Source organism: Salvia hispanica, chromosome 3, assembly GCF_029641045.1.
Source record: "Salvia hispanica isolate PSC_SH4W2 chromosome 3, Shi_PSC_v1, whole genome shotgun sequence".
Classification (NCBI taxonomy): domain Eukaryota; kingdom Viridiplantae; phylum Streptophyta; class Magnoliopsida; order Lamiales; family Lamiaceae; genus Salvia; species Salvia hispanica.
Window position 1 is genome coordinate 58,409,808 of NC_142694.1, and position 14,921 is coordinate 58,424,728.

General features: G+C 34.5%; 1 protein-coding gene and 1 long non-coding RNA gene across 2 annotated transcripts; one reads left to right on the forward strand and one right to left on the reverse strand.

Moving 5' to 3' along the window:
- Positions 1-3,056: 3,056 nt before the first annotated feature.
- Positions 3,057-4,965, reverse strand: LOC148931162 (uncharacterized). Its single transcript, XR_016136175.1, has 3 exons — positions 4,623-4,965; positions 4,309-4,512; positions 3,057-4,096 (listed from the first exon to the last, which is right to left on the reverse strand). It is a non-coding gene; the product is annotated as an uncharacterized LOC148931162 (long non-coding RNA).
- A 7,032-nt stretch (positions 4,966-11,997) lies between these two features.
- On the forward strand, positions 11,998-14,504 carry LOC125216451 (Transcription elongation factor (TFIIS) family protein). The gene is made up of 9 exons (XM_048118162.2): positions 11,998-12,660; positions 12,743-12,811; positions 12,923-13,005; positions 13,134-13,204; positions 13,377-13,435; positions 13,595-13,628; positions 13,707-13,846; positions 14,027-14,114; positions 14,220-14,504. Exons 1-9 carry the CDS (start codon positions 12,184-12,186, stop codon positions 14,327-14,329), a joined length of 1,131 nt encoding a protein of 376 aa, XP_047974119.1. The 5' UTR covers positions 11,998-12,183; the 3' UTR covers positions 14,330-14,504.
- The last annotated feature ends 417 nt before the right edge of the window (positions 14,505-14,921 follow it).

A 14,921-nucleotide genomic window follows, 5' to 3' on the forward strand; every position in this document is an offset into this window, starting at 1 on the left:
TGGCTAAGTGTTGGTAACTCTACATGATGCAAGTTTGGTTGTTGGTGTTGAGGTACTTACCTCACTTGGTGGTTCCTCTTGCTTGTTGGCCGCCCTCCTTGCTCCTCTTCCACTCCTTGTTGGTTTCGAATTTTTGTGGAGGAAGAGAAGGCAGGGGCTTTCCTTTATGTAGCCATGGTTCTTGGCTTTTTTGGAACTGTTCTTGGCGGCTCCTAAATTGATATGGGGCTGCTATTCTTGAGCTACTAGTTGGCTCTCTTTTGAGCTTTGTGACTATGCTTTTCATGCCAAATTGATGCAATTTTTGGATGACATCCTTGGCTGTATTTTCAGCCTTGGTGTAAGGAGGGATCTTGCTTACTCCCTTTTAGGCCTAGATGATGACTTCATCCCTTGTCTACTATTGTCTCTATTGCTCTATGTGGAGAATTGGGGATGTCTCGGTCCTTGGGCATATTTTTTTTTGATTCCATGGCAGCAATGTGATGTCTTGATCATCACTTATACCTTATTGGTGAAAGCCAAAATCCTTGCTCTTTTATTGGAATTTTTTTAACCTCTTTGGTGGCTATTTTTTTGTAGGTTTCTTTGGTGTAGCTTGGCTATCAAGGTGGTGTAGAAGTCGAGAGAGAGGAAGAGATGATCTTCCTCAAGATCCTCATGATCCTCTTCTTGGAAAGATCCAAATGTTGGTTTGGAAACCATAGTCATACTTTCCATTTTCATGTAATTTAGAGTCTCTAGAGAAGAGTTGTAATATAAGAGTGTATTGTCACTTTCACTTATGTAAGTACTATGTGAATAAATTCTTCGACATTCTTGTGTAATTTGTTCCTCAATTATTTATCTAATAAAAGCATAGCTTTACTTTTATCCTTGACACAAAATTTCTTTGCACTTTATTTCATCCACGAAAAATACTTGCATTACTCCAAATTCGAAAATTACAACCACGACTACGATTACACAGCTTCTAAAAAGGAATTAATTAAGCTACTAAATCCGATTTATCTCGAAAGAAGGGAACGAAATTCCGGGGCGTCACACATTTTCCCGTCTTGGTTCTTGATGACCGCCGCACAAGAGCTCCAGACTAGAGTGGGTATTGTTGTCACCGAGGATGAGTTGGCCAAAAGAATGGTTATAATGGTTATAATGCACATGCTTTATTGTATGCTCAAAGTTGTGGTAAAGACGTTTGGAGCACAATGGGATCAGGACAACAAAATTATCGTCGCTAATGACGAGGTTTGGGTGAAGATCATGAAGGTGCTCTTGCATTTAATTGTGTTTATCATGTTGTTATGTTGATGATTTCATCTATTTAATTTTGTTTTTTGGTGTGTGGTAGTATGATTGGTTTGTCAGCGCGTACTATCACCACGACGAGCCTGAATATACGAAGCTAGCATTCTTGTTTGGCTTAGCAGATGTGAAGGTCGAGCATGATGTGAAGGTGGAGCGGCAAAATGAGGTTGTCATACGTTCAAATGACACGGACAAGTTTCCTAGTGATGATCCATACACCATCAAGACTACTGAGGTGAATGAGGAGGTGAACTCTCCGGACATATTCCCCCCACTACCGGTGAGCCGCAAACTATTTGATGATGTTCCTCCACCGAACGACAATGAGTTCACCACCGACCAAGGCATATGCTTCATAGACTTTGCTCCCGATGGACAGCTTCACACACGCTTTGAAAAGAGTCGGTCCTTACCTCCGCCTCATGCTATGAAGGCATCTTGTCCCGATGGTGCGCTAGGTGAAGCTGGCCCCTCAAGCAAGTCAACTCATGCTAGCTCACTCTCTTCAAAAAGTTTTAAACCTAGTGGCGGAAATAGCTGCAAACGAAATGAAAATTGGAATTGACGCCACCACCGACTCCCTTACCAAAGTTGGCAAGGATACAGATGATACTGTTGTGGACAAGGTAATTGTAGTGAGTAATGCTACCATAAAAAAGACGATAGGGGTTGATGTTGATCGAGAGGCTATTGAGACAACAATAAAAGCTGTTTTTGGATTAGCTAAAGAGTGTTACTTTTGGCTGGAATATTAAGATAAGATTGTTCGACCATTGTACCGGAATATGCGCTTGGGCAACTACACTCTTCATGTTGATAAAGGTGCGACTATTAGAGTTACAATTTGAGTTTGGGCGCTATTCAGGCGTACCACATGCCAAAACGTTTTACTGGGATGATGGTTTTTGTGAGTTCCTTGGCATGGGATTGAGCGTTTGAGGCAGACCGTTGGGATCCCTACTAAATATGCCCATTTTTACTCTGATCTGGTCCCAGGGTTCAATTATGCATGTTATCGGTCGTGATTCAAGTCTGAAACTGAAACTGAAACTGCAGGGATAACAATTAAACTTGTCCATATTAACTTTTGAAACAGTAGTTGGTCGCAATTATGAATGTTATCGGTTGTGATTCAAGTCTGAAACTGCAGGGATAACATGAAAACTTGTCCATATTAACTTTTGAAACAGTGGTTGGTCAGATGTTGTTCAATATTTTTGCAAAGATGCATAGTATTAGTCACTCTAAAACTTTTCTATTTTCTCACTTTATGTACCTATTTTCGAAAAAAAAACTTGTGCTAGCTCATGCGTATCGAACTCACCAAAACCTTGATATCCTCAAAATGTAAGGCATCCGTAGGTTGTTGAAGGGGTAAGGAAGTAAGTCCAATAACTTCACTGATAGTATTATGTGGATGAGGACTGCTTTAATTTGGTTTTGAAGGCCCTAGAAATGTAGGAACTATGGTGCGTGTTTTACAACTTTTGTTGTTGTTGGTCGACAACTGATGCATCACATCATGGTGTTAATTTTCAACCTTGTAATATATACTGGTTTTTTTAAACTTTTGTTATCGGTATTAGTGGCTGCACTGAAAAATATTTGGGCATTAATCTCAATGTCGTGTGTGAATATACATGAAAACCATTCGCCTCCACCAAAAAAATGTTAATAACTACTATATTTACATTCAATAGCATCCATCTTCGTAGGCTACAGAAAATGATAATATTGATAAGGATCATTTATATATAATTTAGGTACAAAATATGTTGGGGGCTTTCAGAACCGGGTAACAATTCCATAAAATGAAAGAGGCCCCAACCAGCTAGATGATTCAATGTCTACCAAAATATTCACAGCTGACACATGCACTTGCTGCCACAATCACATATAATATAAAACATACTCCCTCCGTCCATAAAAAATAGATCACACTTACCATATTTGGCCGTCCACAAAAAATAGATCACAGCCATTTATGAAAGATTCCCTCTTACTTTTTCTCATTCTCTCTTACTTTTTTCTCCTTCTCTCTTCTTTTTCTCATTCTCTCTTACTTTTTTTCTCTTCTCTCTAACTTTACCAATTCTACATTAAAACTCGTGTCATACACAAAGTGATCTATTGTTTATGGACGGAGGGAGTATTATAGTAGACCACACAGCTTCACTTCAATTGCTGAATCACCCAAGTACAAGGCTCTATTAGATGAACATTTTCACATATCCAAGACGAGCGGATTCTGGCATATCCATAAAGAACTACAGACGCTCTGTGATTTCTCACTAAGAATGTCACAAAGTTCATACCTTTCTACAAGTGTTAGTCCATCAATGGTGCCGAGTTTATCAAACACCTCCATCTGTGCCTTGCCCATGTCAAACTCGTACCAAATCCTAGCAGCGATAACCTCAAGGTGGGAGTTAGTCTAAACATGAAGGTTTGCAAGAAACTTCATAAATTCAACATCAGTGGAGACGCTCTTCCGCTTAGGAGTTTTTCGGAGTGGAAGTGCGGCGCTAATCAGTACCTGAGCTCAACTTTTGCAGATCAGGTTGTTCCCCAATTGGAGTGCTTTGTTCAGCCAGGATGTCGTCCATACAATGGTGGTAATCATTTTCGTTGCACTCACTTCCCAAGGTTTCTTGGGGACGAGCTCACGCAGCAGCATCAGCGAAGTCTTCAGCCGTATTTCCATGTGCTCAGTCCTTGCCAAAAATAATTTTCCATGTCTCCAAAAGGGCCAAGACTTCATCTGCATGAACTTGGCATGCTTGTCAGCCTACACACACAGAGGGATTATACATTCAACTAACCACAAGCAAAAAGTTAAACCTAAATCGTATTCAAATGCTCATTAGCAACGAGTTAAGGAATAGCACATTCAGAATTTGCTCCCAATGTACATCATTACAGTCAATTTTAAAATCCCCATGTGGATTGAAGCCAACCCCAGTTCGTGCCAAGAAATTTTGGAAGTAACATGTGGTGTACCCCTGAGATCCGAGTTGGGGAATTCAGCGCGAATATGGTATTTGATTTTCAAGAGATAACCAGCGCGAAACCCATTGTCCGATTTCCAATCCCGGGCAACGAGTTCAGCCAAGGTTGTTGCGAGTATCTCTTCCTCGCGTAATGTCCAGATCATTCGTGAACGATCGCCCTTCTTGAACTTCGCCATCGCCCGCTCAGTTTCACCTGCTCATTATAACATTTACACATCAACAAGTCAACATATCAAAACCTGAATAATCATGATACATCTGAGTTATTGTTTCGTATTATGAGATAGAACAAATCGTTACTACCAGAACCGATCCCAGAGCTCACGACTACACGATTCATGATAGACATTTTGCTGCAAAGAAATTACAGTTAAAACCCCAGCATAACACAAACAGCGGATTGGACGAATGCATATTGCTGGCACTTATTTGAATTCGTACCCAGAGTCACAAATGTCAAAATTTAGGGCATCGATTTGAAAAAATGAATTGAAATAAATTAACTTGAAATTTTGTAGTCAACCTTAACCAATAGGTATAATCCAAGATTAACATCATAGAACTCAAGAAATGTTGATTATCAAACACAAATGAGTAAGCAAAGTGTGGTGATCAAACTTCCGGAGAGGGAATTGAACGGGGAGGGGGGAAGATTAAGCTAAAATCAATAGGATTCGCGCATACCTTGGTGTGGTTTGAATCTCGGCTTTGATCTCCTCAGGGACGTTTGAAGAGCATCTGTCGCTGAAAATTTAGAAATTTGCCGCCCAATTTTTTCACTTTAGCGGGGAAGATGAGAATTATTCAATTGTTAGATGGGGTTAAATTGGTCAAATTGTAATAAGCACTTATTAAATGAATTATTTAATTCACCAAATCTGGTGTTATTCCTTGAAAACTAAACCCCTAATAATCTTCCTACGGCGGGCCATGATGCTTCAAATCTAATGTTGTTATGAAATATTGGATATTAAATCAAACAATTAATATTATCACATATTCTACCCCACAAAATACATGTCTTGTTTTTTTAAACAAGCTCGTCGTCTATTATTAATTTATTTACTGTTACAAAACCTTTTCGACCACAAGGCCTAGGTTTATCATGCATGCATGACTGATATCTCTTGATGGAATTAACTTGTACTGTATTAATTATTTTGAGAAGTCTTGGAAATCAAAGTAGTTTATGGATGCATATTAATTACCTTAATAAACTAAAATTTGCAAATTGTTGGTGCAACTATATTGGTACGTACCAAGTGATATTATTATAATTATCGGTTATCACAGAGGCTACAATGACTTAAATATACTTAGATCTTGAACCACTAAAACTTATAATTTGATACAAATTTGTGTTTTGTGGTTGAAGGCATACAATATGTGAAAACTAAGTGGGAAATAATCAATACAAGAAAGTAGAAACATTTGATATTAGTAATACAAATTTGATCATTGTGCTTTTTCTGATATGTTTTACGTATAAAGGCATTTTTGGCCTATAACTATTTAATAAAAAAAAATTTGCAAATTGTTGGTGCAACTATATTGGTACGTACCAAGTGATATTATTATAATTATCGGTTATCACAGAGGCTACAATGATAAATATACTTAGATCATGAACCACTAAAACTTATAATTTGATACAAATTTGTGTTTTGTGGTTGAAGGCATACAATATGTGAAAACTAAGTGGGAAATAATCAATACAAGAAACATTTGATATTAGTAATACAAATTTGATCATTGTTTACTTTTCCTGATATGTTTTACGTATAAAGGTATTTTTGGCCATAACTATTTAATAAAAAAACAAATTGATTGGTTCAAATTTTATATAGAGACTATGTTGTTTGCAATTGGTGAGGAAATATATTCCAGATAAGTGGAATTTATCCAAATATATAGGTTGATTATGAGAGATTTAACCATATATAACTAACGATATTATCAAATGACATATGTATTATTTACATATTAAAAAATTAATTTTAAAAATTTGCATGGTAAATTATGAACCACTAGATCCTAGCTAGAAATTAGTGGTTTGATAATAGTTAGCAATTACTCGCATATCCCTATATATATAACTAAGATCAATTCTTAATTATTAAATTTGAATTTCTAAGGATTGAAATAACGCCAAGTGGATTATATTTTAAATTTTAAAAAATTATTAAATAAATTTGAAAGGGTAATGATATTAATTCTTATATATATAATCATTTTCTCTCTTCTCAAATAATTATCTCAAAACCTTAGGACATGTTCGGTTAACATGATATAGGCAAAAATAGGTCCATTTCTAATGAATTCTGGTTGTTCACTTACTTAGATACAGATGAAGGCCTGCACCTGCACTGGTCCCTTAACAATTGGGCTTATGTAACTAGTTTGAGGTGGTTTTGTAGTCTTACTTCATCAGATATCAAGAGTAAACAATTTGAAGTTACTAATATATCCCCAACCACTTACTCCCTATTCTTTTCGCCCATTAACCCTTATTGTGGATTGTTTCGTCATTTTATTTTTCAATTCCTCCCAAATACAGATTAACCGTCCAAAACTGGACAAGAAAAAACCACCCAATTTCAAAAATAGTTAGCCGAACACATCCTAAATTTTCAAAAGTCTCTCTATTTAAATTATTTTTTCAAAAAAAAGTACTATATCAAATTAAAGGAATTTATTAGGTACCTAATGAGATGTCAATTGGTTCGGACGGTGATGGGATGGTGAAATTAGATATTTTTATTTTGATTTTTCGTATATGTTGATAAGCAGTTTTATTTCAACAAATGCATGAAAAAATATCAACATAATGTATGTATAATATTAATATACTTGTGCTGATATATTCCTGTATTTGTGTTGAAATATTCATATCATTGTATTAATATTTTTAATACACTTTTAAAATCACAAAAACTACTGAATATGGTGTAGTTTTTAACAAATTGATGACTTTATTCTTTGTTGATATTTTTTCTACTTTTTATTAGAATCCGTAAACTTTAGTCTTAATCACTTATTTTAAGATTTAATAGTGTAGGATCGGTACTAGTCATAGTAGAATACTAATATATGCGTTTTAACATTAGCCTAAATTTGTTACCCAGGTTCGAAATCGTACTACGTGCTCCATTTCTGTAGCTACTCTTGTTTCTAGTTTTTTAAATGATTCATATTTTTCACTTTTATAGTAAACTTTATTTTTTCAAATGACATATTTATATTAGTCTTTATAATTTTCATTCTCTTCAAAATAATGTGATTGAATTACTTTTTATTTTTCAAATTTAGAATTACAATTTTATATCAATTCTTAATTTTATCAAACAAAAGGTTTTAGAATATCACAATATGATAATTACAATTTATTTATATAGAACTACGATTACGATACAATTGCAAGTCTATTAGTATAACAATTAGTATTTGATTTGAATAAAATTATTTGAAAGATAAACAATAGAGTGAACTATAAAAATGGTCCTTAGACTATGAGTTTATCTCGCTCATAGTCCCTGGACTTTAAAAATATCGTCAGACATCCCTGGACTAAGGGTTTATCTCGAAAAATGGTCCTTTTTTTATTGTTTTCGGTTGAAAATACCCTTTTGGGGGATTTGAGCAGTTTGGTCTTTTTACACTTTTAACATTTTAAATTTGATATTATTTCAGTTATGTACTAAATCTGATATTATTTCAAAATTAATTTCTTCTTCCCTTTTGTCATCCTTCACTTTGTTTCTTTATTTCAATATTAAATTTAATTTTATAAAATTAAGTTTTAAATTTTAATTTTTAAATATCAATAAATTTTTTTTAATTAAAACTATTAATTCATGGACACTATAAATATTGATTAAAACTATTAATTTTTGTTATTTAATATAATATTCAGCTGAATTGAAGAATTACAGAAAAATAATATTAATCATGATGGAAAAATAAGAGTTATTCTATTTAGCCTTCGTTCGGTTGTTATAATTTCTTGTGATTATATATTATGAAGTTGACTAAAAATTTGATCCTACTAAAAATTTTATATACGAGTATTTTTGTTGAAATTTTCTAGTAAATTTTTATTGTTATCAAATTAATAAACGAAAATTATATTAGTCTTATATTAGATGCATATTTATTTTAGAATAATTTGTGTTATATGATCTATTTATGATTAAAGCTATTAAATATTGATTAAAACTAAGGCGTTGTCGTACCTTATTGATTATATATTAGACACTATCAATTATTGATTATGACTATTAATTTTTGTTATTTAATAATTTTTATAATTAAAAAAAATAATTGATATTTAAAAATTGAAATTTAAAATTTAATTTTGTAAAATTAAATATAATATTGAAATAAAGAAACAAAGGGAAGGATGACAAAAGGGAAGAAGAATGATAATTTTGAAATAATATCAGATTTAGTACATAACTGAAATAATATTAGATTTAAAATGTTAAAAGTGTAAAAGACCAAATTGTCCAAACTCCCAAAACCTCTCAAAAGGGTATTTTCGACCAAAAACAATGAAAAAAGACCATTTTCGAGATAAACTCTTAGTCCAAAGATGTCTGACAATATTTTTAAAATCCAAGAAAATAGGTGAGATAAACCCATAATGCATGAAACATTTTTTAGTTCACTCTAGACAATAGTAGGCCCAAATATTTGGTACAGTTCCATGAGAGTATATTTTGATACTTAGCTAAAACATTCACTATTATAATTTTATTAGTATTTTATTCAGCCAAGTATAAACTAGTATTGGGATAGTAGTATCTAAAATAGTTGTCAATTTACTAATAGCCTACTATACATATATAATATGAGTCATGATGAATTGCTAAATTTTTTTTAAGTTAGTCAATTTTATTAACTCATTAACGCAGTGTATTAAAAATGTCAATATAATGATATTAAAATATTAATATATAATTTTGTTGACATTTTAATGTACTGTGTTGGCATTTTAATGTCAACGTGTTAACATTTTTAATACACTACGTTGACAAGTTAGAAGAGTTAGCAACTTAAAAAGTTAGGAATATAACATACCCCTAATATAGTACTCCCTTTGTCCTACATAAACAGTCACACGTCACACTTGCGTTTCTGCACTCGTTTTGTAAAAATAATAATAAATAGTTAAACTGGAAAAATAGTAAAGTAAGAGAGGGAATAATGTAAAGAAGACTCTTCTCTACCTTATTCTCTCTCTTATTTTACAGTCTTCTTTACATTATTCCCTCTCTTACTTTACTATTTTTCGACTTTAACTATTTATTACTCTCTCCATCCACGATAAATAGAGCACATTTGCCATTTTTGGTTGTCCACAAATAATAAAGCTTATTTATAAAAGGAAAGTTTTCAACAACTTTTCTTACTTTTTTCTCTTCTTTCTTACTAATAATATGAACCTCATATTTTATTATTACTACATCTCTATTATTTTTTTTTCCTTCGCTCTTACTTTACCGATTCCATATTAAAACCTTTGTCATTTACAATGTGTCCTATTTTTCTTGGATGGATGGAACATCATTTTTACAAAATAAGTGCAGAAACGCAAGTGTGACAGATAATGCGGAACGGAGGGAATATACTATTGCACATTTACAATGTGAAAGCAAAATAACTCAAAAGCTTGATTTGAACGGTGAATCAATCATCGAGAGCTTAAAAAAATATGGAGTGGTTAGGAGTGTGATTGGGAGGAATTTGTTTTGTCATTCTAAGTTAAGTTTGTGATGTGGGATCGATAGAACAATTCTTGTATAGATTTTTGGGTTATATTTTTTTTATACATTTAAAAAGACTAAAAAAAAAGTTAGAAATAACGAGCATTCTAACGTATAAAAAAGATTCGACGTGCTACCAAAAACAACAAAGTAACTATTGACAAAAAAAAGGTTACAAAACCAAAAAAAAAAAAAAAAACTTGGGTTATACTCCCTCCGTTCCATAGTAATGGAGGCAAAACTTTTTGGCACGGAGATTAAGAAAAATTATGTTAGGTGAATTAAGTAAAGAGAGAATAAAGTGGAAAATGAAAAAGGTAGAGAGATGAAGATAGAAAAAAGTAAGAGAGAGTAAAGTAGATGTGGAAAAAATGTGTTGACTTTTACTAAAAAGGAAATGACTCTATTACTATGAAACGGACGAAAATAGAAAAACGTTGTTATTACTATGGAACGGAGGGATTACATATTAATTGTAAGCTTGTGCAACAAGTGAATAAAATAGTCTAATCGAAGCTTCAAAGCATCTCTATATATGACAAATTTCTTGGCCAAATAATTTTAATCTACATGAAACAGAAACTTCAAGAGGGAAAGTCATGTAGAGGATTCTTGTGGACAACCTGGATAATATTGACCAGGTAAAATAAGAGCAATACTATAAATGAAGCTATGTAATTTTTTTTATTAAATCTTAAATGAAACAAAAAAAATCCGAGTGAATGGAATGGGAAATGAGTTCCACTTTTGAAATACTTCACAAAGTTCCATAACTTCTAGCTCCAAGAATGGATCTCATGATTCATCAAGGGGTAATAGCGCAGTTGGCAGCGCGGAGCTGTAGTGACCTTGAGGACACGAATTCAAACTCTGTCACCCGCTGGAATACTGTTAGTATGTCTTGAATCCGTTATAGTTTGCCGCTAGCTAGTCAGTGAGTTGGGGGGTCAAGGGGGGCGACGCCCCCTTGCCATGGGGTCCGGGGGCGCGGAGAAGCCCCCGCGCCCGACGCTATGACATGTTTATGTTTTAGGTCATAATTTTGTATTGCCCTAGCCCGTCGTCTGTGTGCCTATTTATATAGAAGTAGAGCGCATAACTCTGTAATCTGAAAACACTCTGAATAATATCTGTTCTCCGTTTCCGCCCGTGGACGTAGCCAACGCAACGTTGGTGAACCACGTAAATCTGTGTCTTCTTTACGTTTCTGTTTATCTCGATTACACAATTGTTCTATTCTGTCACAGCAAATACTCTGAGAACATGCAAACCCAATTGACCAAGATTAATCGAATTCCGACAAAGACAGATTCAATACACTTATACACCCGTTGTCAAAACAAAAAATGAATCCCCAATACAAGCTGATTACACTCGGCCCAAATATCAAATAAGCTATTTTTTTTGTTAAACAATATGATAGCTTCTACAAGCTGATTAATGGCGTATTACGTAGCTTCAACAAATTCTTTAACCTACAACTAAATGCAATCTACAACCTGCGATCTATTTTTATATAGACACGGTATACATGTAATTCAACCATATTTTAAAATTAAAGAACTACATAGTCTATAATCTAATTGAGATTAGAGACCAACAACGAGACTAAATAGTTCATATACTAGTAGTAATAATTTTTTGCAGTTCAACCGAAAATCAGCCAAAACAAAAAAAGTTAAATTAAATGAAAATGATTAATTAAATGGAAGAGAGAAATAAAACTCAAATTCCATAAAATGCCCTCAGATATTATGCTCAGGGCCGGTCGCATCGATAGACTAATCAGTAAATATTACTTATTCGATACCCATTTCAGTCAAATCACAAAAAAAGATAATATCACGAATTTGTTTAAAATAATTGAAACTGTAAAATAAGTATATGTATTAAAAAAAATAGAAAAGAAAATTAGTTCTTCTCTTACCTCTTCTTTCTGAGAGAAATTACAAGATTTGATTCCACATTCAATCTCGCATTTACGACGTCGTTCCACGTGCGCTCCAAAAATCCTCTCTTCAGATCTGCTGATGTAATAACCCTTCCAATTTACCCAATTTGTTGCGATTCGTGATTTTTCCGATTGGCAGAGAAGATCTATGGATTCGGATGAATTCCGATCGATTTTGTCGAGATCGGGAGTCGGAATTTGGGCGCTGATTGACGCGGCGATCGGAGTCGCCAGCTCCGACTACGGCGAGGAGCTGCGCAGCCGGAGAGACGGAATCGTCGAATCGCTCTACGCATCCGCGGGGCAGCTGTGCCGCAGCTGCGGCGGCGGCGGCGGCGGAGAAGCCGATCAGGATCACCGATTTTGCAATCGCGGCAGCAAAATTGATTACAGCAGCGACGACGTTGACCACAAGGATAATGATAGCAATAAGAAGAATAGCGTTGCTGTTGATGATGATAGGAATATGAATGCGGATTTTGGTAAGACTGCGTTGACTCCGGATTCAGATCATCTGAATCTTAACGACGAAGAAGGCGAGGTCGATCCGTATGCTGGATTGTTTGATGACGATGAGCAGACCACAATTTTCAGCATCAAAGAGCAGCTCGAGGATCCACAGCTGGTTAATTTTTAGCTTTATGTGATTTTCCACTTTAGCTTTGATCGGTTAAATTCTTAGCTTATTTTTTAGTTTTGGTGTGTAGAGTGAAGAAGCTGTGGTGGAGTTGCTGCAGACTCTTGCAGATATGGATATCACATTCCAAGCTCTCAAGGTGGAAATCAATGTTTATTTCTAGCTGAAGAAATATCAAAATTGGATAAACTTATCCATTTAATAGTGTTCAAGGATGAAAAAAGAAAACTGTGCTTGATTTTATTTGTAGGATACTGATATAGGAAGACATGTGAATCGACTGAGGAAGCATTCTTCGAGTGAAGTTCGTAGATTGGTGAAGCAGCTTGTTAGGTTCTCACTTTCCCCCAAAGAACTAAAAAAGCCCTTTTTGGGGAAGAAATAGAGTTTTTAGAGCTTGATTGAGTTTAAACTTGTGTTTCTTGTTTTGGAAATTTGGTCTTTTGTGTATTTGAATGCAGAAAATGGAAGGAAACTGTGGATGAATGGGTTAAGGTGAACCAGCCACAAGCAACTACTGCAAATCTCATTGGTAAAATTTTCTCTGTTTCAAAATTAGAAACTTGTTTCTATGTATAGTAGTGACTGTGGATAAGCTATGTTAGTAAACTATATTAGATAGGAATAGTTTGTGTGGATGAATTAATATGAAAGTAAAGAAGAGATTCATTATGTTGATATATTGGTGGTGGTGGTCGTGGCAGCTGATGTGGACTCACCTCAGCAGAACATACCCAAAAATCAACAAAATGGCCATCACCAGGTGAATTGATAATCGTTCCACTCTCTTAAGTTTTTGGAGAAAAATCAGAAAATAAAAGATAAAAGGAAACAGAAATGAGAAAAGAATGCAGAAAGGGAAAAAACCGCCTTTGTAGCATATCTGTTGTGCTCCTAAAGTTTCTTGGTTTCTTTGTCGCAGGTCCCCGATTTTGGGTACTCCCCAAATCCCCGGAGTGAGTACTGAGCTTCTTAAACCAGTATTTTCCTTTTTCAGGTTGAGTAGTTTTCAGACATTATTTTGTTTTTGTTAGATGGGGGTCCGACTCCAGAAAGGAATTATGCGGAATATGAGCCGAAACCTAAGCCATCTCCATCTGCAGCAGCTCGGAGGGAAGCTCCATCAAGGCCTCCACAATCAGTTTCTAAATCTTCCTCTGCTCCCCCTCCTAATGTACCAATTTGAATCTTTTACTATGTCTTTTGATTCTTTCTGATCTTATTTAGTGATTCATATGTGGTTTTTGTTTGGAATGGGAAGCAGAAATTCCGATACTCTTCAATTCTTTACATTGTGGAATTCACACACTTTGAATTGATGATTTGTTCTGACTGATGTAATGTGATTTTGTAGAGAGCGCAAAGGGAAACTGTTGTAGACGACGAGAAGCTGAATTCAGCAAGAAGACGGCTTCAAGAGAACTACCAAGAAGCTCAGAATGGTCTGGTTTCTGATTTGTAACTTGGAAACTATAATAGTTGTAGTAGTAGTATTAGTAGTAATGCTTATGCTAATCCGATCCTGATGCATTTTTTTACTCATGAAGCCAAGAAGCAACGAACGATCCAGATGATGGATATTCATGAGATCCCTAAACCAAAGAACACCTTTTTTGCCAAGAACAAGGGTGGCTTTCAGGGGAGGCACCATCGATGATATGCTATTTTTGTCGTGATCTTCTTCTTTCCTTTCCGCATTGTACCATAAAAATGGGATGCCAATTATCCGAGGGGCCTCCAAAGAAGCAGTTGGTTCGCCTCTCGGGCAACATTTCGTGTTTATTACAAACAAACAGAAGTTATATATGAACTGGTGATTTTGGAGATTGAAATAGTGGTACATGTCTGTCTTAAAAGCTTTTGGTTGACGAATGTTAGGTTTAGCTTTTGCAATTATAGAATAATAATAGACGTATGTCTAAAAGTATATTGACATATTAGAGAGAAGAAGTAGTAGGTATAATTCATTATTTCACAAAGTACAAAAATACTAGTACTATAATACAAGAGATTAAATCAGATTAGGTCATATAACCAATGTGAGATAAGGCTACCAAAGGAAGAAGACGATAAGGTTCTTTGATATATACTCCTTCCGTTGTCATTAAATGTTCATTTTTTCTTTTTCGTCCGTCCACTAATAAATGTCTCATTTTACTTTTACCATTCATCAAGTGGTCATCATATTCCACTAATTCACTACTCACATTTTATTACAAAATCTAAATAAAAAATATGACCTACTTTTC